General features: G+C 36.7%; 1 protein-coding gene across 1 annotated transcript; it reads left to right on the top strand.

Moving 5' to 3' along the window:
- The first annotated feature begins 423 nt into the window (after nucleotides 1-423).
- On the top strand, nucleotides 424-23,416 carry npdc1a (neural proliferation, differentiation and control, 1a). The gene is made up of 9 exons (XM_077736846.1): nucleotides 424-804; nucleotides 10,955-11,104; nucleotides 20,256-20,369; nucleotides 20,836-21,051; nucleotides 21,169-21,235; nucleotides 21,300-21,390; nucleotides 21,511-21,590; nucleotides 21,685-21,781; nucleotides 22,417-23,416. Exons 1-9 carry the CDS (start codon nucleotides 699-701, stop codon nucleotides 22,486-22,488), a joined length of 993 nt encoding a protein of 330 aa, XP_077592972.1. The 5' UTR covers nucleotides 424-698; the 3' UTR covers nucleotides 22,489-23,416.
- The last annotated feature ends 4,033 nt before the right edge of the window (nucleotides 23,417-27,449 follow it).

Raw genomic sequence — 27,449 nt, 5'->3', positions numbered from 1 at the left:
TTTTATATGCATTGATTTTGTTTTGTTCTTGGTTATGTGACTTTGACCTGAAATTATAAAACGAATCCGGACAGCTTTGTGGCCTCATCAAAGAGGTTGCTATTAGTTCGTGACGTCACGAGGTTACCTTCAATGCGCTTGTTTCCTGGTCAGCGTCCACTTCAGTGTTGTCTTAAACAGTAAAAATTACTAATCTGAAAATGATTACTGTGAGTTATGTTTGCCCCTCTTGAAATGTACCCACTTCAAAATGAATCCACGTGAGGATAAACCATATTTGGCTTTAAAAATGTTTTAATACGGTGTATTTCCTCACGTGAAATAATCACACCTTGGACATTTTTGTTAAATATGTGTCAGGATGTGCGGAGAAATATACTATTGGCATCTTATATGAACACTTCTGTGGATTCCGAGCAGGCCCTGAAGGCATCACTTCCTAAGCGCATACGCAGACGCCCCCCTTTCTTGCTGAAGCTCCGCTATCTTTAGCACTGTCGCGGATTACCCGTTCGCGTCGAGCCTGGAAGACAACCTGCTCGCCTGCTGCAACCGAAGATCGTTCTTTCAAACCAACTTCTACACTGCAACATAAAAAAAATACCCCCAAAAGATGGGGGAATGACAACAAATTCCCTGCCCGCGGTTCTCCGTTCCCAACAAGACTACCACCAACACCACCTCCACCACCACCAACGATGCTGCCGCTCTCCAGTCCGCGGAGCGAACCCCGATGCCGGGCCTCGACACTGCTCCTGGCCTCGGTCATGTTCTGCATCGTCCAAGCCGCTGCTAGCTTTCCAGGTAAAACGCAACAACCGACACCCACACAACGCCAGAAATACCTGGAAAACATATGAATAAAAAATAGAAATGTCACAATAACACTTTATTCGTCGATGGTGTGTTGATTTTTTCTCTTTTTTCTAACCTAATTTGTCGCGTCGACGTGCGTCATCTGTAGGCATCTTTTAATGGACGAGGTCGTGGCACCTGTCAGGCAGACAGCTTTGCGTCATAATGGAGACATAAAACATATATCATCGCATATTTTCTTGTTTGCAAGCTTTTTTCCGGATGTTTTCTCGACATAACCACCTGCCTTTTTTTCGTTTAACCAGTTTGAGTCAAGGAAAAAGTCATTGACGCGTCATCGTTCCTTTCCTTGTTGGCGGTTCCTCTGTTTACATTTATTATTTTCTTACCTTTAGCAAACGCAACACAAATGTTGTTAAATATATGGGTAGTCATTACAATGTTATTTTTTAACGTTTATTGAAATAAATAAATTACACAAAATTCATAAATTACACAATGTTCTTTCGGTGCAAATGCATGCTCTAAAAGCAGCATTCATTTAGCATATACATAGTATATTTAAAAAAAAAACATTAAACTGAATATAAATAACTTAATTCAGATGTTGAAATTCAACACAAGCAAATATGCATCTCAATAATTGTATCAGATCCTGTTCTAGTCTACTACGCATTGTACAACATTTGGCACAAATTGGCTGCCATTGACAGTGATAGATGTCCAATATATTTGAACTAGGAATATTTGCCAAACCTCCAAATTCAAATGGATTGGACGTCTACCAGTGACAAACTCATTTACATTCACAGCAGAAGAATGAAAAGACCCACACGATTGGAAGAAATAACAAAAATATAAATACAGTTTTACCTCTACTTATGAATGCCTCTAGGTATGACATTTTCAGGTTACAAGATCCCTTTGAATGTAAATGCATTTCCAGTATCTGTTATTTTAATTGGTTCATTTTTTAGGCATTGGGTTGGTAGTTTTTTGAGGACCGTCGAACAAGTTACGTAATTTAAATATAAAGTTCTGCTCTACTTACAAAAAATGTTCTGGAACCAATTTTGGAAGTAGAGGTACGACTGTATATATATATTCATTGTTTTTTTCTTGTTTGTTTTTAAAAAAATGTAGCATTTGACATGATGCAGCATCCACATCAGATGACAAAGTCTGAGTTGATCTTTCTGAGTGTTGAATTTGTATTGCGCAATGCAGTATACTTCTGGTGGGCCATAACTGATGGTTCAAGGGCTGGATAATCCGTCCTAACTCTTTAAACACGATAGCCATGTGACTTCAACAGCTGGACAGTCAAACGTCATCGTAAGCGCTCCAGCTGCTCCCCCTCCCCACACAGAAAGAACACGTTTTCATCGATGTGAGCACGCACTTGTGTAATAATCCAAATATTGCATTGCTTACTTGAGGATCACGATGCAGTTTTCTCTTTTATTGCTAATGAAATATTTTAGTTGGTGCTCTTCTTATTTTACAGGATTTGGAAATGCAACAAGGGAGATGAGTATCCATTTCATATGAAATAAGCAAATGTGAAACGCAGTTGAATTATCATCCAGAAGGATAATGTCACAAATGATGACACGCCATTATGATTAAATGTGCCTAAAGATCCACAAAATCGGATGAGTCGATTTTGACTCACATGCAAAAAACACCATCGGGAACAGGGTGTCAAAATCTATTTATTGATACCATTACCTCAAGGGTGGGCAAAATATTCCAAAAGGGCCACAGTGGGTGCAGGTTTTCATTTCATCCCATAAAGAGGACACCTTTTCACCAGTTGGGTTTCCTACAAGTGCAATCAGTGAATTGCAATCCGGTGCTTCTTGTTTTCTGCCGAAATCTCGTCAGTTAAAGTGTCATTGCTGGATCGGTTCAAACACAAATCTGCACTCGAGGACCAGTTTACTCACCCCTGCTTTAGCTACCGTATTTTCTCGCATATAAGTCGTATTTGTAACCAAAAAAATGATGATTGAATCAGGGGTGCGGCTTATATGCGCACAAGACTTCCAGCATTGCTCTACTCTTTTTCACTAGTAGATGTCAGTAAATTAACATTTATTATTTGTTGGATATTTACTGTTTTGCAGTAAGAAAACAACCATTACTGGATGAATTAATACCTTTTTTATGATATCGACCCTAATAATGTGCTTTTGATTTATACCGTATCTCAGCAATACCAAGTGATGTTCTTCTTAAGATTTTCCCTTCAAAGTAACACATTTGTACTCCCAATTAAAAACTAGGTGAAAACTGTGAATCTGAGGGCGGCTAATACGCGAGAAATTGTATAATTCAACAATTTTAAGAACATTTTAAGGGCTGATGTGCGGGGGCAGCTTATATGGAATTAATTCATCCAGTAATGGTTGTTTTCTTACTACAAAACAGAAAATAACCAACAAATAGTAAATGTTACTTTGCCAACATTTACTGGTGAAAACAAGTATAGCAAGTGTCGTGTGCATTTAAGCCGTACCCTTGATTCAGTCATTTTTTTTAGTTAGAAATACGGCTTAAATGCAACAAAATAAGGTACTTCTTGGCAGATCATGCTTCAGAAACACCGTGTTGCACAGTTGTTTGTTTGAACTGCTTTGACTAGTGGAGACTGGTCAGAAAATCTGCAATTGAAATTCACCGATAGTGTAGGTGTTAGCCTGAGAACAGATGGAAGATTCCCTTATGTCACGCACCACTAAATGCCATTTTGAGCTGGAATGAGAAACCGGACTGTGGACCAGCAATGCTCAGAAATCCATTTAGCGTTTGGGAAAATCTTTATCTTCATGCTGTTACTTACTGTATTGCCCTCGGGAGACAAACCAATTTATTTTTTTATTTTTTTTAGATCTAATGCTTTTTGGGCTTAATGTTTTCACCCTGAATGTTTATAAGGGATCGGAAAAGGCCAATGGTGGCAATCATTACACTGAAAAAGCAATCAGGAAACATTCATCAAAAGGATTGATTTGCATCATTGTGCTCTTTGTTGTCCACAAAAACAGATCAAATAGGTGGGCGAACCAAATCTCCTCTTAATCTTCTCTCCTTTCAATTTTCTTCACACTTTTCTCCTTCAACTTTTTTATCTAAACATCAAACTGGGCTGACCGTGAGAAAGTCACTGGTGTCAAAGAAAGCAGCAAGTTTGACAAGGTTTAATTTTTAACTGACAATTGATAAGCAGTCTTTTGGCTATTTTGCGATTCCCGTTCCCTTATTATTTTGTCATGCAACTTTTCTTTGATTATATCTAACCACGCGTGGTGACTGCTGTCTTTATATAATTGCCAATGCTTATACCTTATTGTATATTGTAATGTAATGTGTGCAATTGTTCAATAACTTTTTAAAAATTAGAGATGATGGTAGTGGAACAGATTTGACTAGCATTTAAGTCATATATCAAGTTATATCTATTGCTAGGATTTAAAAAAAATGCATTTCAAATGTAATTTTGAATATTTATTTTTGTTTTTAAGCAGACACTCATTGGCATTTAAACATGATCACTTAATGCCAGCCTTCCCAGTTCTAATAAATAGAACGTCTCTTGCTTTCACTAGCAGCGAGCAACAAAATAATCCAAAAGTCCAGAATTATGTGGAAAAAGCTTGAGGATTTATTTATATATTTTACTTTAAGGGCTACAAAACAACAGGAAAAAGATATACAAAGATATCAAATGTATTTTTTTAATTATGTAACAGCATGGAATAGGGTGGAAAAACATACTTTTAAAAACAAATCTATTTTTAATAGTTACTAGGCAACAAAATGAGCTGGATGAAGAAGGCTGTTATCAAAAGAAACTAAAATGTATCTTTTGTAATAAATTAAATTGCGATATATCTGATTGGTACTCAGTATTGGCAGACCATTGTCATTGGGACAACTCTACTCCTTATTCGTTTTGTTTATCATCAATTGTTATGAGTTATAAGGCAACTCTTGGTACATTTGGCAAAAAATATCATAATGATATTGAATTGTGAGGTGCCCCTGCCTGCTCATGAGAGGCAGCAAGCGAATTAATCAGCTTGTTGCATCATCTGCTCAACAAGTTGTGAAAATAGAACCGAGTGAATCAAGGCCACCTACATGCTGTCATTGTGAAAGCCTTTTGTTCTGGCTACTGGGGTGTTTTGGAGAGTTGGAAGGTTGTGGTCGCAAGGTGATTGGTCCAGCTACTGTTGCTGCCGCTTTGATTTATGCTAATGGTAATGACAGTCATTTTCTTCTCCATAATCATCATGCGTGTGTGACAAAATAGGCGGTTTAAGAGTGCTGCAATACTTAACAGAAAATCACTCACTTAAAGAGGCATTGAGTTCATTGTTTTTCCTGTGTTTTGAACTGGTTCATGCATAAGACGGGTTGAAAAAGGTTTCTGTGTAGTTTTTTATTTATTCACAAACATGTTGGCTATCTATATCATTCTGGGAATGGTAGGTTTTCAAATTGCTTCATACTAACTAAGCCTTAATATAAAAGTACTTTAGTTTTCTTAATTCTTCCTGAATGCTCACTAATATCGGGAATGCCAAAGACCCGGTTAGCTGGTCTTGAGGGTCTGGACTCCATTAGACCACTTCCTTGTTTTTAACTGAGGTGCAATACGCATGCAGTATATAAATAAAACAGTATTTAAATATTCACGTTGGCATTTCCTGTGATATAGTACAATGCTTTTGCAATTGTCACCTCCCACTGTTGTCTAGACCGGTGTTTCCCAATATTTTTTGAGATTTGGCACACTTTTTGCAATGAAAAATTCTCAGGGGACACCGCCATCGGATTTTTTTTAATTCAAAACTATGTTGCCTATATTAACAATAGTCATTCTCATCATAGTTTTATCAGTAGGAATCACATAAACCTCCAAAATTATTCAAAAATCCAATTTTTCACACTGACCTAATGTCACCAAAAGTTGATGTCTGCGGACACTAAACAGCTTTCGGTCCGAGTGATGCAAAAATGAGTAATGTCGTGTTTTTAATCGCATAATTTTATGACTTTTCTCCAAATATTATGTAAATCTCCTAATATTTCGCAAAAAAATTTAGACTTTAATGTCACCAAAAGAAGATGCCCTAAAGACAAAACAACTTCCGGTTCATGTTACAGAGAAAAAAAGCAACAAAATGACAGTTTCACAATAGTATAACCTATAATTCAGCATATTTAGATTTTAACCTTGTAATAGTTCAATTTTAATCTTGTTATATTCATATTAATTTTTCTCTCTGAATATTACTTTGTATGACTTCTTGCAATTTCCCGCGTCACACTTGACCATTGCTTATTTTTAAATACATTTTTTTCCCCTGAAAAAAATCTGCGATGTAGTGAAGCCGCGATATTCCGGGGATTATTGTAGAAGGATTTTGGAACTAGGAAGTTATAGTCAAAGCTTGCCTTCTGACGGAAATGATCGTTTCTGATCATGCTCCGCTGAAGTGGGAAAATAACGTGGTTGAATATTGCATTTTGGTGTAATTGCAAAGCTTGTTATCTAAGAATTTTGGAGGGTGTCTTTGGGTCATACGTCAAAGTCACTGCACGCACTAAAATAGAATTAATGAACGCCAGCCTTTACAATTGAAATTAATTTGGTGTCTACAACTGTTAATGGCAGTAAAAGAGTTTATAAGAAACAGGATTTTCCAAAAATGTAAAGGACTATCTAAAATGGTTTTACAAAATCATTAAATGTGCTTCAAATGCATTGTTACAACCGTGACCAGGCTTTTGAAAAATATTGTAAAAAGTTTAGGGCCAATTGAAATGTATTTTGGGGAGTTTATTTGACATTCTTCATTTTAATGGAAACATTTATTTTCTGTCTATCATATGTCATGATGCCTATTTTCCATGAAGCGTACGTGCATTGCGTAAGATTCTTTCAAGCAGATTAGCATGGGAAAGGAGCTATGTGTTTCATTCGTGATAAGAAACACACTTTCCACGAAGGTTAACACATTTACTGAAGCCATTTATGAGACAGGATGCTTCTTTATAGGTCAATTAGGCAACATTTTCCACCACGCAGTTGAAGGTCTTTAAGATAGCCCATGTTAAAGGTACACATCGGAGGTTCATTGAAATAAATAAATAAATCTAATTGCCTTTTGAATGTAATAAAAAGTGTTTTAATTTATGGGTGACCTGAAATTAGGGAAACGGATACAAACTGGGTTGGCCTCTGCAAAAATCATTCCAGATAATTGGATTGGATAACTTTCTTCATCCCCTATTCGGGAAATTTCATTGTCACAGTAGCAAGAGGGTGAGTATACAGAGTATACAGTCACAGAAAAAGACATTTTAGATATTGATAAATAGGTAAGAAATAAGTTAATAAATAAATAAATACATATATAAATAACTAGATGCGCGTATATGTACATATATATATATATATATATATATATATATATATATATATATATATATATATATATATATATATATATATATATATATATATATATATATATATATATATACATATATATATATACATATATGTATGTCGTTGTATATATATGTACATAAATGTACGTGGTTGTATATATATATATATATGTACATATATGTACCTGGTTGTGTATATATGTACATATATGTATGTGGTTGTATATATATGTACTTATATGTATGTGGTTGTGTATATATATATATATATATATATATATATATATATATATATATATATATATATATATATATATATATATATATATATATATATATATATATATATATATATATATATATATATATATATATATATATATATATATATATATATATATATATATATATATATATATATATATATGTATATATATATATATATATATATATATGTATATATATATATATATATATATATATATGTGTGTATATATATATATATATATATATATATATATATATATATATATATATATATATATATATATATATATATATATATATATATATATATATATATATATATATATATATATATATATATATGTATGTTTTTATTTATGTATATATTTGTTTTATTTATTTACTTATGTGCACCGTCAAGACTGTAGCCCAAACTTTGTGAAATTAGGGAAATTGATCTCAATGACGTGATCAATAATTCAATGTAACAGCCATCTCAAAACTAGTTTCTATTTTTGCAATTGCAATTATTAATGTGCTCCATACAATATATTGATTTTACCCTTAATGTCATACTATATTGCTATGTACATTGGAGTGTTATCACATGCTGTCTTTAAATACTTGTAGTAATGAGCTCCCCGGGGACAACTAAAGACATGTGAGATTTGCAAACCATGCTCTCGTTTTGTACACTCACGCAAAAAAATGGCACATGCACAAATTGAGTGGGGAATGCCTACAAGAAATATTTTCCACTCCATTTGAAATGGTATACTCACTTCCTGGATGCCATTAGTACGTCAGGAAATCGACACAATAGGAGTAGTTGGTCCACTCCACGGCTTATTTCCTGCCAGCCTGTGCCAGGCTTTTATGTGCTGTCGCTCTTCATCTTGTGGGGGGACATAATATAAATATTCAGATATCGAGAGCAGTGATTCCCAACCTTTTTTGAGCTGTGGCACACTTTTTGCATTGAAAAAGGTACACCACAATCTGAAAATCTTCTAATTTAAATCCATGTTGCCCATATATACATCATAAAGTTGTTTTCATCTGTACTATTTTATTAACAGGAATTTAAAAATCCACCCCAAATTATTCCAAAATTTTAAAAAATCACACCGATCTTATGTCATCAAATACAGTACGACTGATGTTAAAATAATTAATGCAACGTTTTTGATCCTTATTTAATTTTTTTACTTTTTCCTCCCAATATTATGTGCTCACAGAGACTTTACGTCGCCAAAAGTTGATGCCCCTGAAACCCCTAGTTGTCCGTCTCCTTGTGCCCTGCCTGCGATTGGCTGGCTACCGATTCAGGGTGTGTCCCCCGCCTCTGGCCCGGAGACAGCTGGGATTGGCTCCAGCATCCCCTGCGACCCTAATGAGGATAAAACGGTTCAGAAAATGAGATGAGAACAGATGAGATGTAAAGGATTGCAAACAGACAACAGTTTTTTTTTTTTTTTTAAATGACCCTATCTTTTTATTCACTTGATTCAGAAGAGTCACAAATCTCATATATTAATATTACATACTAGTTTCACTAAAAACTTTACATATCTCCCATGATTGATAGAATGAATTTTCTGCTTCACCACAACCCTTTGGAATTTTTTAAGAGGCTCTATTTTTAGCACTTTTTGTCTCTGAAGCGCCACACGTAGCAGTGACTTAAACCACTACATGTCACAGTAATAGAGAAACACTGAGTATGTTGACTCCTGGCTACAATGTCCTCACCCTCTTGCTACTGTGACAACAAAATTTCCCGGATACGGGTTGAATAAAGTTGTCCAATCCTATCCAACCATGAAGGAAATTAGTTTTAGGTATACATACATAATCTTTTATGACTATACAAGTCAGGTATTCAACTGGTGATAGGACAAACAGCATTCAGATCATTTTTCCAGTTCCTCAACAAGCCCTGTGACGTTTAGTTCCATTGGGGGTTTTCCTTTTGATTAAATTCTGGTCTGTAGGCCCAGAGAATTCATATTTCATCTCTTTTTTTAAAGCCATGCCTTAAAATAGCATTATGAGTCATTCCCGTCTTTTGCGTGACAAATTCAAGAATATTTATACTTCATCTATTCTTGTGTCAAAATTTAATTTGTCACTTTTTTTCCCAACGATTCCACTCTGTTTATATTAATAGCCTTTTTAAAAGGTCATGACTTTGAAGGCAGTGAGTGATCAAGATAGATTCTGTGATGATGAGCAGAGGGATAAAAATAATTGAGATGCTCATCTCAGCTATAACGAGAAATACGTCTTTCAGATCAACATCGCACACCAGATGACAGTGGCATGACCTCATTCAGCATAAAAGACAAAATATTTGATCAGATAACAATTATGTGGCCGACACAGGCATTATTTGTCATCACTAAATATTTGTCATCAGCTCTTAACTACTTACTGCTTGCTCAAACCGAAGAGCGGCAGAAATAGACAGTCCCTTCGTCTATTTGTTTCAGCTAAGTCATTGGTTAGCCATTTATTTTCCATTTCCATCTGGCCATGGATGACCAATTTTCAAGAACTCTATATTCCAGCCCTGGTTAATTGGAAGTTTCACCTATTCTTGTGAAAATATACTCTCCTTGGGAAAGGAAATAATTTCTTACAAGTGGATAGAAAATGAATAGAAAGAAAAGCCAATAAAGCAAAGACGACATCACTCTTGTGCCTTCTCCATCTCACCAGCACTCCCTTTCGGCACATCGGCTCCTTCAGAATCTCACGTCTCTCCCTGAAATCACAAGCCTTGTTGCCATGGAGGTGACTTGAATCTCTCATGCAGCCATCTCGGCCTGACTAATACTCTCTTACGTAAATATAAACCAAGAGGAGGGGAACGCTTTCAACTCTTAGCGTATGACAAAAGAATAACATTATAAATATATTTTTGAAAACCGGCTTAAATTTACCGCACATCTATCGATAATTATCTCCAACCAACACATCTTTTGTCTTTCAAATTTGTAAATAAATTACTTTCGTTTTTCAATTATGAAGATTACTACATTACCTTACTTCAAAAGAAAGGAGAATATAATTGTTTTTAAAGTGTTTTGGTTATTCTGTTGTGCAATAAAGATAAAACAACTCCCTCCTTATACTATGAAACGTGATGAATAATAAAATGGTGATATTTTGACTGGCATCTTTTTTATAAATTTTGTTTTCAAACCAGAATACATCAACACCACTAGCAGAAAAACTATTTTTAGCCTCACAAAAGGAAACTATTTACATTTACGATTTGAATCGGAAATATTTAAGTAAACCTGATTATTGTCTTAGATTATTGAGCAATACTGAAGCAGGCATCTGGATAGTAAGCCAGCTTTACTGCAAAGGTCACTTTTAAAGAATTTCTTTCACCTGTGTCTGTCTCTCTCATTGGCAGGCGGCAGAGCGTGCCCTCACGACATCGACTGTGCCAAAGAAGGACGCCATCTTTGCCAGATCGGCTCCTCGAGCTGTGGCCCTTGTCTCCCGTTGCTGGCGGAGAACGAAATGGGTCGCTGTGTGCCCAGGAAGAGACATCGTCATCATGGTACAACTTTACAATTTCACTACTTTGTACCCATAAAGCGATTCTCTCGGAGCCCATTACTCGAGTACAGTGTTTCCCAACCATTGTGCCTTGAGAAATTACCTGCCAATAAGTCATACGTTGTCATACTTTTGGCGAAGTCTGACCACAAAACTGTGTTTCGCGTATTATTAAGAGATTAGAGTCATTTTAAAATAAGTCATAAAAGTTCGACAAATAAATTGGTACATACATTATTACTCGTAACTTATTACCGTATTTTCACTATAAGGCGCACTTAATAGTCTTAAATTTTCTCAAAAATAGACAGTGTGCCTTATAATCCAGTGCGCCTTATATATGGAAAAAACAGAAAACCAAAAACGAAAAACCACCACTGCCCTATATTAAAAAAACAAACACCTGAACTGAAACAATACTGTTACATATGCAGATGCCATCTTAGTTTACAAAATCTTCCAGCATATAGCTCCTCCCCCACTGCAAGATTTTATACCAAAAAATCCAAAACATCAACAATGGCTAGCTCTAGAGGTGACTGTGTAGTGAGTGCTTCATACCTGGAAGTCAATAGCAATTACCGTATTTTCACGACTATAGGGCGCACTTAAAAGTCTTAAATTTTCTCCAAAATAGACAGTGGGCCTTATAATACAGTGCACCTTGTATATGGAAAAAATGTCATTCATTGAGGGTGCACCTTATAATGCGGTGCGCCTTATAGTCGTGAAAATACAGTACTTATAACCTATTGACTTTATATTGTAACTATAGGAGACAGATTGAAATCAGATTTCATCTTGCAGTTCAGAAAGTGTGCCACTGCTAGAAAATGATTGTGAAATACTGCTCAAGTGAATGGGAATGATTCAATTCGAAAGATAGTGTCATGTAAAACACAAAGGACTTCACCTTGATTGGATGAAAACTCACACAAACCTCATGCGCACGTAATATTTAATGGTGTTTTATAATCAATTGATCTATAAATAAATTTATCAGACTAAATTGATAGCTTCTTCTTTACAATATTAAATAGCTTCAACCTTTTTTTAATTCATTTTATGAACTAGCAACATACTTAATTACCATTTTCACAATGGTACAATGTTATATAAATTCCTTGGACAATGTTTAAATAAAGCAGAAACTATGATGCAGAGGGCGGAAGAGGCACAGGTGTTGTGAAGTCCAAATGTCGTTGGTTGAAGACACTGTAACCCAAGGACTCCCCGTATGTCGATGAACGACTTTGTTCACTACAAAAAGGTTTCCACAGCAGTCATAAAAAGCAAAAGGGTGAATACTGGATGTAAAGACTTTACTAGGCATAGCATTTCACGAGCTGTAAAATTAACACGTGCATCTTCTTCAAACTTACTCCTTAACTGCATTTCACTGTTATAGACATTAAATCCATTTCAATTGTAAAGGCTAACATTGAGTGATGTTTTTTCACTGCATTTAATGGCAATCACTGCTTCCCTCTCCAATAAAAAAAAAGGACTGGAGGGCTATTGTCAATGGAAACCAATGAATTAAGGTGTCCCATAAAACCTCATAAAACTGCAAATAGCTGAATCTGTGAGTAGGGACAGAGTTATAGAGGTTAAAATGTTCAGATCACATTTTTAGCCAAAGTAAATGATGAGGGCTTGTTGTTTTATTCTTTGCGTGTCTTGCTGCCATTTCCGTGTGTGACTGCGCCAAGTTTATTGATTTGGTCTCTTCCTCTGCTGACTTGTCCATCTTGGCTAATGTCTTTAATATCCCTTGTCTGTCACTGTGTCTCATATACTATCTCATCCTATTCTCTCTTCTCTGCCCCCCCCTCCCACATCCCTGTGACACCACTCGTTCAATTGGCCTCATCCTCACGGCGTCCATGTTTCTGACAAAGATGGCGCAGTTTGATGTGATCCTCCACAGGGATTTATTTTTTAATCTCGCCCAACCTCTACCGCTGCCGCAACAAATATGCACGACACCCCCGCACTAGAGCGCCCTTGCCATAGATCTTACTTTTCTTCAATTAATATAATGTCATTTTGCAGGGGAGCCACGCTGCAAGAATAAATCTTTATCACGCGTTCACTCTACGTTGCAGAAATTGAAACGTGTCACTGTGTTCGTCTCGAAGGCACTGGTTTCTGTCTGCTCCAGGATTAATAATTCAAATGGCTTTGCAGCAGGAACAGCAGGAGAGTAGAAACTTGGCTCAAATTATTGGTCGAACCCCACAGAGAAGTGAATATAAAATACTATGTTATTTATGTATATATGCATGTAGATGCAGTAATTTCAATACAGTAATCCCTGGAATATCGCGGTTAATGTAGACCAGACATGGCCGCGATAAACAAAAAAACTCAAAGTAGAATTACCCCATTATACCTACCTTTTTTTTCAGTGGTGAGTCTTAGTAGCAAGCAGAGGGCAGGCGAGTGGCTTCCGCACTTACGAGTTTCAGTGTATTTTGACATTTTTATAAACTTTTTTTTAAAAGTCTTGTTTACAAACAAAAAAAATCCCCAGAAAAAAATCAGCAATGTAGTGAAGTCGCGATATTTGAGGGATTACTGTACTATTTCAACGCCTTTCTATATTGCAAGTTATTCCACTTAGAAATCATGGAGGGGTCTGGCACTTTCATCTTAGGTGCATGTCCACTGTGAGAGAGCTAATCTAAAAAAGAAAAATCCAGAAATCACGTGTGATTGTGAAACTTTCGCCATGTTTCACAATCACGTGTGATTGTGAAACTTTCGCCATGTTTCAGGGTTCAAACATAAAAATATTTTTAAAAAATTGTCTGGAATCAACAAGTGGGACTCAGTATCGAAGTGGAATGAAATTAATTGGATATTTTAAACTTTTTTTAACAAATAAAAAACTGGAAAAGTGGACCGTTCAATATTATTTGACCAACTTGCATTAATACTTGGTTACGGCAGCTTTTGCTGCAATTTCAGATGCATGTCGCTTGGGGTCTGTATCAGTTTTTCACATAAAGAGACTGAAATTCTTGCCCATTCTTCCTTGCAAAACAGCTCAAACTCAGTGAAGTTGGATGGAGGACTTGTGAACAGCAGTCTTCAGCTCTGCCCATAGAATCTCGATTGGATTCAGGTTTACAGTTACGGCCAGGTCTTGGTAGAGTTCCAGTGGTCTGATACTCCTACCATTTCAATATGATTGCTTTCACAATGCTCCTTGTGATGTATTAAGCTTGAGAAATCTTTTTTGTATCCAAATCTGGCTTTAAACTTGTCCACAACGATATTTCAGACCGGCCTGGTTGTTTCTTGAACATCATGATGCTCTCTGAACTTAAAACAGAACCTTGAAACTAAAACAGGATTACTAAAAAGGGGAACTCAATCCAACGTTCTCTCTTCTTGTAGAATTATTAATCCCAACACTTTTTACGGTTTTACCTTTTTTTTTTTTTTACTTTTACGGACACCTGAGGGGATAAACCGAAAATCCACCAAGACTCTCTCTATGCTATACGGTTCCATTTTAACATTCTGTTTGTAATCTGAAATCAAAATGTCACATTCCTAGTCTGAGAAGGTTGCAGGATATAGCAGGTTAACACAGGGTTGAACAGACAGTGCTTTGTAGAATGTAAATCAGCTCGTATTTGACGTTCAGGAGTGGCCTTCCATGTGCAAACACACGGTGTCTCCATCCATGCCTTTAAGCCATTCCCCCCCAAGCATGTTTCATTCTTCATTTACAGTCAATATGTACCATATGTGCCAAAGGCAGGGCTGCTCTACATCGCATCCGCAAAAGCTGACAATAGCGCCCTTTCTTTTGTCAAGTATCATTCTCTATGATGTTATATAATCATGTCATCTTGATTATTTCATGACAAGGGAGATTTTAATATCCAATGAGGAAATGTCAATTTTCTAAAAGATCATCTGATGGAATATTTTTGCCTTTTTTCTCAGAATCTGTTTGATACTTCCAATTCATTTTGCTTTGGCAGTTCACAAATTATTTACTCTCTAGAAAATATTTTACCACCTTATCTTTTAAAATATATACTTTTTCTCCTTTAACTATGAGGTGTTTGTATGTGCTGTATATTAAAGACATAGACAACACAAGTTACATCTTTTCTTTTCTTCTAAGAACAGTTGTTCATCCAAACCCTGCCAAAATAAATGCACAAATAGTAGCTTATTTGTGTAAACCAGTCCAGGCAGGCATGGGCTCGATTCCTGCTGGTAGCGGTATGATTGTGAGTGTGAATGGTCGTCTGTCTGTGTGTGTCCTACGGTTGGCTGGTGACCAGTCTACTACACCAGGTGTAGTCTGTCTTTCACCTGAAATCGGATAAGGTCCAGCAATCCTGCTTACAAGGACACATGGTACAGAACATAAATGAATAGTTTATTTGTTCCCTACACACAAAAAGTACTGTAGAACAGTGTTTCCCAACCAGTGTGCCACGGTAAATTACATGATAATACATCGTAATAATCCAGTGCTTCTCAAATAGTGGGGCGCGCTCAGGGGGCGCGGTGCGATACCTGGGGGGCGCGTGTAACCCTGGGGAACAGGATTTTATTTGGCCGTACTAGTATAAAGTGTAATTGCGCATCCACAACAGTAGCTAGCAGTGGCGCTCTCATTGTTACTTCTGTCATGTTTGTGAGAGTGCAACATTTCACATGTTGTACCTATAACACTTTTATAAAATGATTTTATTTATAGTCACGGTGGGAAGTGGGGGGGCGCGAATAGTTTTCTTCTTGCTAGGGGGGGGGGGGGGGGGGGGGGGGTCTAACGGAAAATAATTGAGTAGCACTGTAATAATCCAAGAAAGAAATTTCAATATTAAGAGATTAAAATCAAACTATTACGGGGTTAAAATTGAAATATGAAATAATAAATTGTACTATAACAAGATTCAAATCATAATATTATGAGATTAAAGTCATTTTGTTGCTTATTCAACTCAAAAGCCTGTATTGTCATTTTACTACAGCTGCGTTTAAATAAATTAGTGGTGCTACCTCACAAAGTGCGTGTTTCCCAGTAATAACATAAATAAATAATTTAAAAAATCACATTCGGGAAAGGTAACTATAAAACGCAATTTTAAAATAGTTATAAATATACATATATATAGAAATAGCTTATTTTTATGTAAATTAACTCTTTGGTTTTCCGGGCTTCAACTTCTGTCGACGTTAAGTCTGTGTGAGCACAAAACTGCTCTTTTCATAATGTTGGGTGGTTGAATTCCTGTCAATAAAACTTTGTTGAGAACTACTTCATAATGTTAATATAGGCGACATAGTTTTAAATTAGAAGATTTTCAGCTAATGGTGTGCCTTGAGATTTTTTGTCTCGCAGCTTAAAAAAGGTTGGAAAACACTGCAGTAGAGAATGGATTAATTTTTCATATAACATATTTATTGGAGATTTTCCTCCTCTAATGCCTATCAGTTGTGACTCCTTCTAAAATGGAAATGAGGCTGAAATACAGATCCATGACCTTTCTTCCTTCCTTATCTTTGTCTGTGGCCATTTGTCAACCTGAAAACAGTGAAAAGAGCATGGCAATTAGAGGATTAATATCTTCAATCCTCACAGCATGCAGTTTTTTTCTTCTTCTTCAACCACTGCTGAAAATGAATGAATATTCTCCTGAATGCCCACAAGACGGCACTAGAGTTCATGCGGGAACCTTTCAGTGAGAGACCAGCATCCCCCTTTAATGATCTAAAAGAGCCACAAACAACCAGCACTGCTGTATCTCAGTAATTCAGGTTCAAGTTCATCTGATTTCATTGTGTTTCATTAAGTGACGTCCAAATTTAAAGCCCATTAAATTCACATTTTACTGAAGACTTTTCTTCATCTCTAAACATTTTGATTGTTGTATAAACCTATTTTTAAATTGAACTATTTTCTATTTCATTCTTTTTATAGACCTCATCGACATAAAGATCCAAATTTATTGAGCTGTTCCTTTTTGATATTTTTTAACAGCATAATGGCACATTTTCTCGCAAATATTCATTTAAAAAACAAACAACTTTGTAAAACAAATTTGGATCACCATGTTTTAAATTTCACGACCAAACAAATTGATTTAAACGAATTTGCAAAAAAAGAGTAAAAAAAACACTTTCTCTTGGTTACAATTATTGTTTTAGTCTTAAAAGTCATTAAAATGAATTCATTAGAAAAATAATGGTCATGATTGGGGAAACTTGCTTGCATTACTCATAAGTACAAAACATTTAGTTTACGTAATGGCTCACGTTCATGTACACATTTGGCATGCTAAAAACATAAGATGAACTTAAATTGCATTTTAACGTTGTTTGTTATGTGTTTTTTCTTGAATTTGGAATGAGCCCTGGAAGAAATAACCATAAACATGGATAGTTTAAAGGTTGGGGGTGCTTGATTGGTTTTGGAGTGGGAAAAGATAACAGCGCACATGCGTGTCAGGGGCTCTCTTGTTGAGTCTTTTACTATTTGTTTGGAATAGCCAACTACCCCCTATAGGCTACTCTCGAGGGGTTACGGCTTATTATCGAGCGAGTGACAAAACTCTCTTACGTGACTGAAGGTGTGCATACTTAAGCAGCTAGTGAGGAACCACACAGCATTTATCACAGTTTCTTTGTAATGTAAATAATTGACCACCTTGAATTGGTCTCTGCATGTCTAGTTCACTCGGTGTCATTTCTCATTTTCTTATAAGAAGAAAAACTCATTTATTTTTAATCATTAACACACAAAAACAAAACCACTGTTATTCAGTCTCACACTGGAAAGCATTATTTTCAATGTCTCCGTCCAAACAGGAAAAGTTTTTCTATAAAAGAGCGGACTTGGCGTTAAGAGTTTAAAGCGAAACTATTAGTTTTCTCTCTGATCATGAAGAATTTGTCCTAAAGTGAAAAATATAAAGATAGAAGCAGTCATATTTCTCTTTTTACAGGGTTTTTTTTATTCTCTTAAATGAACAGAAGATGACAATGAGCAATTCCTAACTAATTAAGATAAGATTTAGGAATAAAACATGGAATACAAATCTAAATAAATTAGAATATAAAGATAGGAAAGAGTTGCTTATGAAGTGCAATTGTTAACCAACCCAGGAAAAAGGTTTATTTTATTTATTTATTTTTAAAAAGGCTCCTTTGGGTGGTAACCCAAAATGACACCCTGGCTCAGTGTTTCCCAACCTTTTTTGAGCTGTGGCACACTTTTTGCATTGAAAAAAATCACAAGGGACCTCACCATCTGAAAATCTTTTCACTAAAATCTATGTCACCTATATATAACAATAGTCATTCTCATTAAAATTGTATCTGCGGGAATCACATAAACCTCAAAAATTATTAGGAGGAGGAGCTATATGATGGAATATTTTGTAAACTAAGATGGCATCTGCATATTTAACAGTATTTTTTCAGTTCAGGCGTTTGTGTTTTTTAAATATCCGACAGTGGTGGTTTTTCGTTTTTGGTTTTCTGTTTTTCCATATATAAGGCGCACTGGATTATAAGGCGCACTGTCTATTTTGGAGAAAATTTAAGACTTTTAAGTGCACCTTATAGTCGTAAAAACACGGTATGTATATGAACGCTTCGGCTGTGTCGTTGTAATGTAGAATTTCATCCCTTGTGGCGGCAGGGGCTACACACAGCAGATTGATGTGGCTAATCCTAATAAAGTGAGCACAGCAGCACTGCTGGAGCTCACAACCACCTGCTAGGTACAGATGGTGCATCCTTCCCCAAAGACACCTGCCACGATGTGCACTTAATGGCAGCGCGCAGAATGGGGGGATTCGGGACTTGACAAAGGCGGTGGAGAAAGTGCTACTTTCTCCTCACCTGCACACCGGCTCAGCCAGATGGTTGACTCGGAGACAAAGGCATACTGTAATCATTCTTTCGAGTGGTTGACCAAAAAACATCACTACTTCAAATGACCATCATTTTTTTTATGATTCACACTTCTACATTGAGATTATGATCTATTGCAGGGTGACTTTATTGCAGGAACGCTTTGATCGCCACCATTAGTTGCACTTTTGAGTCTATTGTCAATTTAGCACATTTACTGGGAGTCAACGAGGCAAGTTTTTGCTGATTGCTCCCGCCCCCTGCTGTGCTTCCTCCCCCGGCCACACACACACACACACACACACGCACACATGCATATATATCCTGGTAGCCAGGGTTGCTCTGGAGACTCGTGATGTACTGCAGGAATGTGGCAAACTGTCTGGACCAAAGGGCTGTTAAACGTCAGTTTCGTATTGTCTCCTTTTACCCACCAGTCAACAAACAAATAAAGGCAAGACCTACTGGCACACGCGTTGGTTAGGTAGATTAATACCAAGAACTTTTTTCTTTTTTTTTTTACATTAAAACGAATAATAAATCCAAATAACTCTTTAGCATTATTGACTGACAGGGGTTGTCCAAACGTTTTTCTCCGAAGGCCGCTTTAAAAACATAAATCAAATAAAGCAAGGGCAAACTTTAAACTTGTCAATGGTAATTAGCCATGATGAGTTAGTACAAGGTCTCCAAGTCGAAGTGGATTTTATCTATAACTGTCAATAGAAGATAGATCTGCTCGGGGGGCGATGGGATCGATGTATCCATCACGGCAGAATGCCAACGAGTCTGACTTATTTGGGTCTTTGCCGGGAAAACGCACCTTATCGCTGGGTATGATGACAATTAGGCTTTTGTTGAGTGAATTATGATGACAAAGCCTATGTCCGGTTATTATTATTATTATTATTATTATTGTTAGAGTTAAGGACTACATGCACCAAGATATTCCAAAGTACAGTAATACCTCAACATACGAGTGCCCCGACATATGAGCAATTTGAAATACGAGTAAAATTTTGAGCAAATATTTATCTTGAAATACGAGACAAATTTTGATATACGAGCATACAGCGGACACGAGAGGCTGCTCATAAGATCATCATGGGCACTGTCTCTCTCCCCTCGTGCAATGTCTCTACGAGCACTGAGTGTTGCATTTTTGCAGTGTAACCCTTCTGGGACACTTGAGGCAGGACTACTTGACATTATACTCTATATGCAGTAGATGAATAATATCTTTTGCTCTTATCTTTTAGATAAAGCCCAATTATACCCGGACTTGGATGAAGAGATTGATTTCATCCACTCCTATATTGAAAAACAGGAGGTGTCTGCGATCGAAGGACCCGAACCACAATTGAAACCTCCTGGTAAGTACTTTTTATGTCCAACCCAACAGATCCTATTTGTGTAGGTTTCCCGTAAGCCTTGGGAGTTTTATGATCAAGATCATGCTTCAGCATTAAATTTAAAAACGAGGATTATTCACACATTAACCCCTCAGAAAAAATCATATACAAGAAATATAACAAAACTCACTGGAATATCTTCTTTGTAAACTGACACAAACAACCTCTATCGCTTAGCTTCTACTAGCCATGTTACTGTCAATACAAAATAGTTAACCGGAAAATTTAACATTTTTACTATGTAACTTGATTTTCTAAGTTAATGAAATGTTAAAGTGTACGCTAGTTTTTTATGTTTTCATTATACGTACTTGTTAAAGAAACAATTGAAAAATCCAAGTTTAAAAAAGAAAAATCGCAAACATAGTTGTGGTCTTTGAGTCTCAAATAATGATACCTCTTTTACATGTTCCTCTACCACCACTAGGGGCAGTGTACCATATCAATGCAGGAAATAAGGTAGCTGCTTCCGAAGAGGGGCAGCCTGACCAAGATCGCTCTTCAGCCAAAGCTCGTAACGGCACCGCCGCCGGCTCCGGCCGAACGAGTCTTACCAACACGTCCACCCCCCGTTCGACAGGAGTGGACGGACGAGCGGGTCCTCTTATCGAGAATGCACACAAGGACGATAAGATCATCATCAGTGAGTATTGAGTCACATGTCTTGTGTGTCTGTCTTGCTACTAAACCAAGGAAATTTCCCAAATACGGGATGAAATAAAGTTCTAATCTAATTCTCTTCTCTCTTTTCAACCTACAGTTGTCATCTCCCTTTTTGTGGTGGTTGGAACGGTAGCATTGATCCTGGCGACAGTTTGCTATGTCAAGTAAGTGAAATCTTAAGTGCACCTTCTCCAATCCCCTGTTTGATATCTCAATGCCTCGCCACAGGTTGCAGAAAGAATCACGCCTTGCTCAGAAGGTGGACTATCCCGCTTTCAGGGGAGCAGGTGTGACCGCCTCCACAGGGGCTAGTAAATCGGTATGTTTGTCAGTCAAATTTCACTTTCTTTTCTTGCTTCTGTAAAAACACAGCCTCAGTTACAGAACTGTCTCTAAAGTGTGCTTTCGGGTGTCAACCAATACTTCCTCCTTCTTGCAGATTGGGGATAAAACTCTGGCACAAAGTGCTCAAATGTACCACTATCAACACCAAAAACAACAGATGCTTTCTATTGGAAAGTAGGTTTTTGATACTACATTTGGCCCGATTCAATTCTGTAAATATTGAACAGAATGCCAGAACTGCTTTTCTCATTTTATTTTTGTTTTACAGTCACAAACCTGAACAAAAAGTCATTGACGCCGAAATCACCTCTGACGAAGAAGAGGCGGGTGACTTCACAGTGTACGAGTGTCCTGGCCTTGCCCCGGTGCGCAAACTCAGAAACGTGCAAACACACACAGCAGCTGATTGACTTACCGCATTTACTCACATATAAGCCGCACCCTTAAAATTGCCTTAAAATCATTGAATTTTACAATTTCTCATATATAAACCGCCCCCCCGATTTAAAATGTTCACCTTCATATTCATGTCAAGTCGTTTTACTGCTTATTTTTATGTTATGTGAACCAGTACTTGAGATTTCTGGGATCATCAGGTCTGTATGTGACCACTACTCTTAGCATAATGGGAGGTTAACTTGAAATCAGAAGGAAAAACTTTAAATTCTGGGTTTAAAATTGTTAAATTACTATTTTAAGGTTAACTTAAGTGGAAGTTCTTCAGTGAAGCTGGCAAATGAGTTAATACTTGAAATAAATACAAAACATTTATAACATGATTCAGTTCGTTTAATCAACAAATGAAAGTGGATGGTTTTCAAGTTGGGCCTTGCATTATTTGATTTTTCTGAGTGTGGCCCGGTTCAGAAAAAAAATTTGACACTTCTGTTGTAAACATGGGAAAATCTTTTCAAGACATTTGCATACACTGACGTTTACTGACTGATTCAATTCAATTGATGGTTTCCAAACTTAATCGTCCTTGTTTTCTCTTCCACAGACCGGCGAGATGGAAGTGAAAAACCCTCTGTTTGACGACACCACCTTACATTATCAGGGGAATCAAAAGTGAATGTTCAACACACCCGCAAACACTCACACTGCATGCAGAGAAACGGAGGAAGCTGGCGGAAGACGAGACGATTAAAAAACAAACAAACAAAAAAAGACAACTTAGTTTCTCTCTCTATTGGCCCTTGACTAATTCTTCCCTCCCTTCCGATGCCACCTCCTCCCGCTTTTATGACCCTCGTGTAATGTTGGGTTCTTTGTGGATTTTAAGTCTTTTAACACAAAGGCTCTTTGAGTCGTGGCTGTGAGCGTCATGTCCTCAATTGCATTTAAACTCTTTTCAAGTTCTCTTCCCGTTTTTTCCGCCGCCGTTTCCAAAAAACGAAGAGATCCACGAGCAGGAGCGTGACGCAAACACACATAAGCAGAAAAAAAACAGTGCCCTTCTTTGACACAAAACTAGTGACAAAACTACATTCTAAGCAGGAAATATTGAACATCCCTTTCTTATCGCTGTCGCCGATTTGATTTCTGGTCATTTATGCTGCACATAATGATTTTAATATATAGTTATATATACTATATTCATATATGTATATACATATACATACATGAAGTACTTTATGATGTATGTTGCATGGTTTGAGCGTAATGTGTCTGAATCATGGCAATGCAAATCCTTCCGCCTCCCATAATGTATGCAGCCCGTCACTGGACCAAGAATGTACAGTCCAAGTGACACTGAGGTATTTGAAGGGCATTTTGGGGGAGGGCTTAGGGGGACTTGTGGGGTAATGGGGACAGACAATATTGATAGATGTGTCAGTGGTCTATTTCACTATCTTGTGTTGTCCCGCTCTGTCCTCTTGTCGCTCCCAAAGTGAACCTCCTGCTGCAAAAATGTACATAAAAGAGTGAAAATGTTCACCTTTTATAGGTATTTGTACATGCAGAACAAGGATCGGTAATAAAACTTTTTACCATGTCAATATTGGTAACTATGCTTTTGTTGGACACATTTAATGTGTGTTTTTAATGCAAGTACCATCAAATGACTGTATTGGACTGAAGCTATGGAGTCATTTGACTTCTTATTTTATGCGCTAGTGGTGGAAACCTATGGCTACCTCACGATGGGATAAGATTTATGATATAGGGTCACAATAATGATTCACAATATAGCGATACAGAAAATATCGGTGTAGAGGTCAGTGAATCATTCTACAGTGCAACTGCTAAACAGAAAAAAAACATGCTATTTTGCTGTGAATTTCAATGAGTTCATCACTGGTACATACCAATCCATTTGGGTGCAAGCAAATAAACATTAATTCATTTGCTGCCATCCCTCCCACTTCAAACTGATTGGACATAAGGTGTTCAATGGCAACCAGTGTTGACTTTTTTTGGGCAATTTCCTGTTGATTTTGAGAACCTTTCTGGGTTGCTTTCCTGTTGATCTCGGGCACACATTACTTCTTGTTCATTATGCGTCACTGTCCCTAAAAGAATAGCAGGTAAACCTGTAATTTCCCTAGAACAGCCATGGGCAAACTACGGCCCGCGGGCCACATCTGGCCACTCTTATTTTTTTTTTCGTGTTTTACAGCCCCTCTATCTTTTTTTGAATTACATTTTAATATTTATTAATACATTTCTTTTTACTTTACTTTGTACTTTATACTTTTTACTTTAATGATGACATGAGTATGTTAATCTTTAGTCTTTTTTTCTGTTTATGTTTCATATGTACTGTTAACGGACGCAGTTTTTTATATGTATCGTATCTTATGCTGACCCGGCCCATCTGTCAAATTTTTAAAGTCAATGTGGCCCCCGGGCTGAAAAGTTTGCCCACCCCTGCCCTAGAATGAATAGAACATGACTTATACATGCTGACAAAACTGGGAAAATTGGATATGTTATGGTCCATTGTGCGCGTCTAAAGTCTTCTCTCAATTATCGCGACTTCACTCCGCGCGAATTCACTTCTTAATGATTTTTTCTTCTATTAATCATTTTAAAACAAATTGAAAAAAAGGGAAAATCCAAGCTGAAACTTGTAACCGGAGGTAACTCTTGCTACTAGGACTCAGCACTGAAGAAAAAAAAAGTTAGATACAATAGGGGTCTGGTCTACATTAACCGTGATATTTGAGGGATTACTGTACAGTGGAAGCCTGTGGTCATTGGTGGGTGGGCGTCAAAGGCACGGCCGTTGAGGACGAAAATCAAAAGTCATCAGACTTGTTTGTTTCTACTCAACGGGAGGGCCGCCACTTTACATTTTAAGCCTCCGGGTGGACAAAGAGGTTTTAGTCTCCACTAGTTTCAAAGTTGGAGAGGAAAAGTGCTCTTTTAGCTGTCGACTTTCACCGTATGTCATACAAGAAAGCGCAGTATAAACTGTTACTTCTTCCGAGCTCTTGAAAGGGATTTCAATCAACGGTGTTAATCCGGCCACCACATAAACAATGAATGGGACTCACAAGTGTGACCCTGCGCTAAAAAAAAGTCAAGTGGATTTTTGTTCCTGCCTTTTTTTTCCCCACTGTTTCATTTTGTATTGCGAAACACTCTTACCATCTTTTATTTGAAGTTAGTAATACTTTTTCTGACATTAGGGGCATCCAGACATACTATATAAACCATGTAAGGAGTTTTTTCCCCCTGAGAAACATTAGGTCTTTGTTGATGCTAAAAAATTTTCATATACAAAATTTCATATTGATTTCTGTTTTGAGATTACCCCAATAATTTTATGTATCTGATTGTCCATAAAAATGAAAAAAAACTTTATTCTTATTACGTTAACGGTGTTGGTTATGAATATCCCTAATTCAATCAATGGATTTTAAATCTGTCCAATCACGGAAGTGGGTTTAAAAAGATTGCGTTTTGAAAATATCTTGATTTCTTTTCTAGGTAAAGATTGATTTCTTTGGCGTTGGCGGGGACAGACTTCCAATCCAATTTGAGTTAAAATGGATGTTCATTGGGAAACATGCCACTGCAAGCCTCTTTTACCATTTCATTTAAATGTAATGCCTCTTTCTGTCAATGGCAGTGAATGGAAGCCATTGCCAATTTGAAATTAGCAAATCATTTGGAGAAAATCATACTCAAGTGGAAAAAGATTGAGTTTTTAATATTAGTTTATTTGAATTCAAGGGCTACAAAGCAACAAAATAAGATAAATGAATATATCAAAAGAAAAAAAACATGTTTTTTTTTTTCACGACATAACAATTCAAGATTAGAATTGGGTGCAAATCGCATTTTAGGTTCTTTTTAATGGCTACAAAGTAACAATATAGCTAAGATGGAAAAGTTTGTGTCGGGAAAAAAAATGTTTTGTCAGAAATTTACAAAATTGTCATCGTATCGAATTGCTCGCTACTCAGTTTTGCCTGATCCTCAAAATCAGGTGACTCGAATTTGGATGCATGTGATCAGGACAAGTGTAATCTTGACATGCTTGTCATAATCCAAGTTATATAACTAATAAAATCCAATTTAATTGTAGTCATTTGTCTGTACCCGTGTCCTTTCTACGTGTCAAGTTAAATCTCATTTTCGGACATAAGCTTTGTCGTCTTCATCAACAATAAAAGCCTAATTGTCATCATACCCAGAAACTGCGTATGATGACAATTGGTAGTGCTTCCCTATAAGGTGAGTTTTCTCGGCAAAAGACCCAAATCAGTGATCATTTTGGACTCGTAATTTGGTATTTTGCCATTATGGATACATCACACCGAAATGGAGTTGAAGTTAATGCGGCCCGCGAACCAACCCCGAGTTTGACAACCTTGGTATACATCATTTCACACTGTTGTAAATGTGGCTGAATTCTAGATAAAATTAATTCTCTTTTAACTCAGGCATGAAGAAGTAACTTTTACATCAAGTGTATTCGAAAGCCCCAGCAGCAACTCCACCACCTTCGGAGCGAGCGGCCCAGTGGTGTGTGTGCTCTGTGGAAGGCCGGTCTGGCTCTCTAGTCTTTTGCATAACAATTGGCCAGCCAAGTCCATGGACCGTTGCAGGACAATGCCTCTGTGCTCAGGTTTGATGTCTTAAGCTATTGAGCACGTCTCCTCTCTCCCCACCACCAAACCTTTTCCCCTACACTTTTTCACACCGTCAATAGAAAAAATACGACGTGTCATTTTAAACTGAGAGAAAAAAAAGGCGACTTTCAGCTTGGATTTAAGTTTACCAATGAATATCATGGAAATATTTTCAGAGAGTTTCACGTGTATGGAAAATACACAAATTGTTCATATTTTAGGGATTGAACATAGTATGTTGACTTTTTTTTTAATCCAGAGATGTTTTACTTAAAAACTCAAATGTGGTTGCACAAGTCTGCGTGAAAATTATTTTAAATTATTTCAAAACGTTTTAACATCTACAGTTGCAATGAAGATGGTAGAAATCTACACAAGCTTATTGCATTCCCTTTTCATTTTTTAAGCCCTGGTCGTTTTGGCATCTTGATATCTGCGACCTGTTCATTTTTTTTGAATATTTTTTGCCCACTGGCAGCCAGGTTGACAAAAAATATGAAAAAAAAATTCAAATAAGAAAGTAATGACCCCAGAAAATAAATTTATTAGAAAAATGGAGTTTTCAAAAAAAAACAACCCTATAACATATCTTTTAAAATCTGCTTTCTAAAGTAATTAATTTAAAAAATAATAATTTGGAAAACAAAGAAGAAAAAAATATAATTCTAAATACAATCCCATTTAAATGAGCTCGGTTGTTTATCACGCTTAATACCACCGAATGGTTTCAACATTATTGAATTTTTGAAGAAGCTAAGTGAGAGAAGTCATAAAGCAAAATATGATGGCAGAATCTCCAAACTATATGGACGTATATGAGAAGGTTTGTGTGTGCGTGTAATTGTGTGTGTGTGTGTGTGTGTTTGTGTGTTTTTGTGAGTGTGTGCGTGCGTGTGTTTGGCATGGGCCACACAGCAGACTTGTAGACTGAGCATCTCTCCAGACCTGC

This window comes from Stigmatopora nigra, chromosome 17 (genome assembly GCF_051989575.1).
Source record: "Stigmatopora nigra isolate UIUO_SnigA chromosome 17, RoL_Snig_1.1, whole genome shotgun sequence".
Lineage (NCBI taxonomy): Eukaryota > Metazoa > Chordata > Actinopteri > Syngnathiformes > Syngnathidae > Stigmatopora > Stigmatopora nigra.
This window is presented reverse-complemented; position numbering and strand designations above follow the sequence as displayed.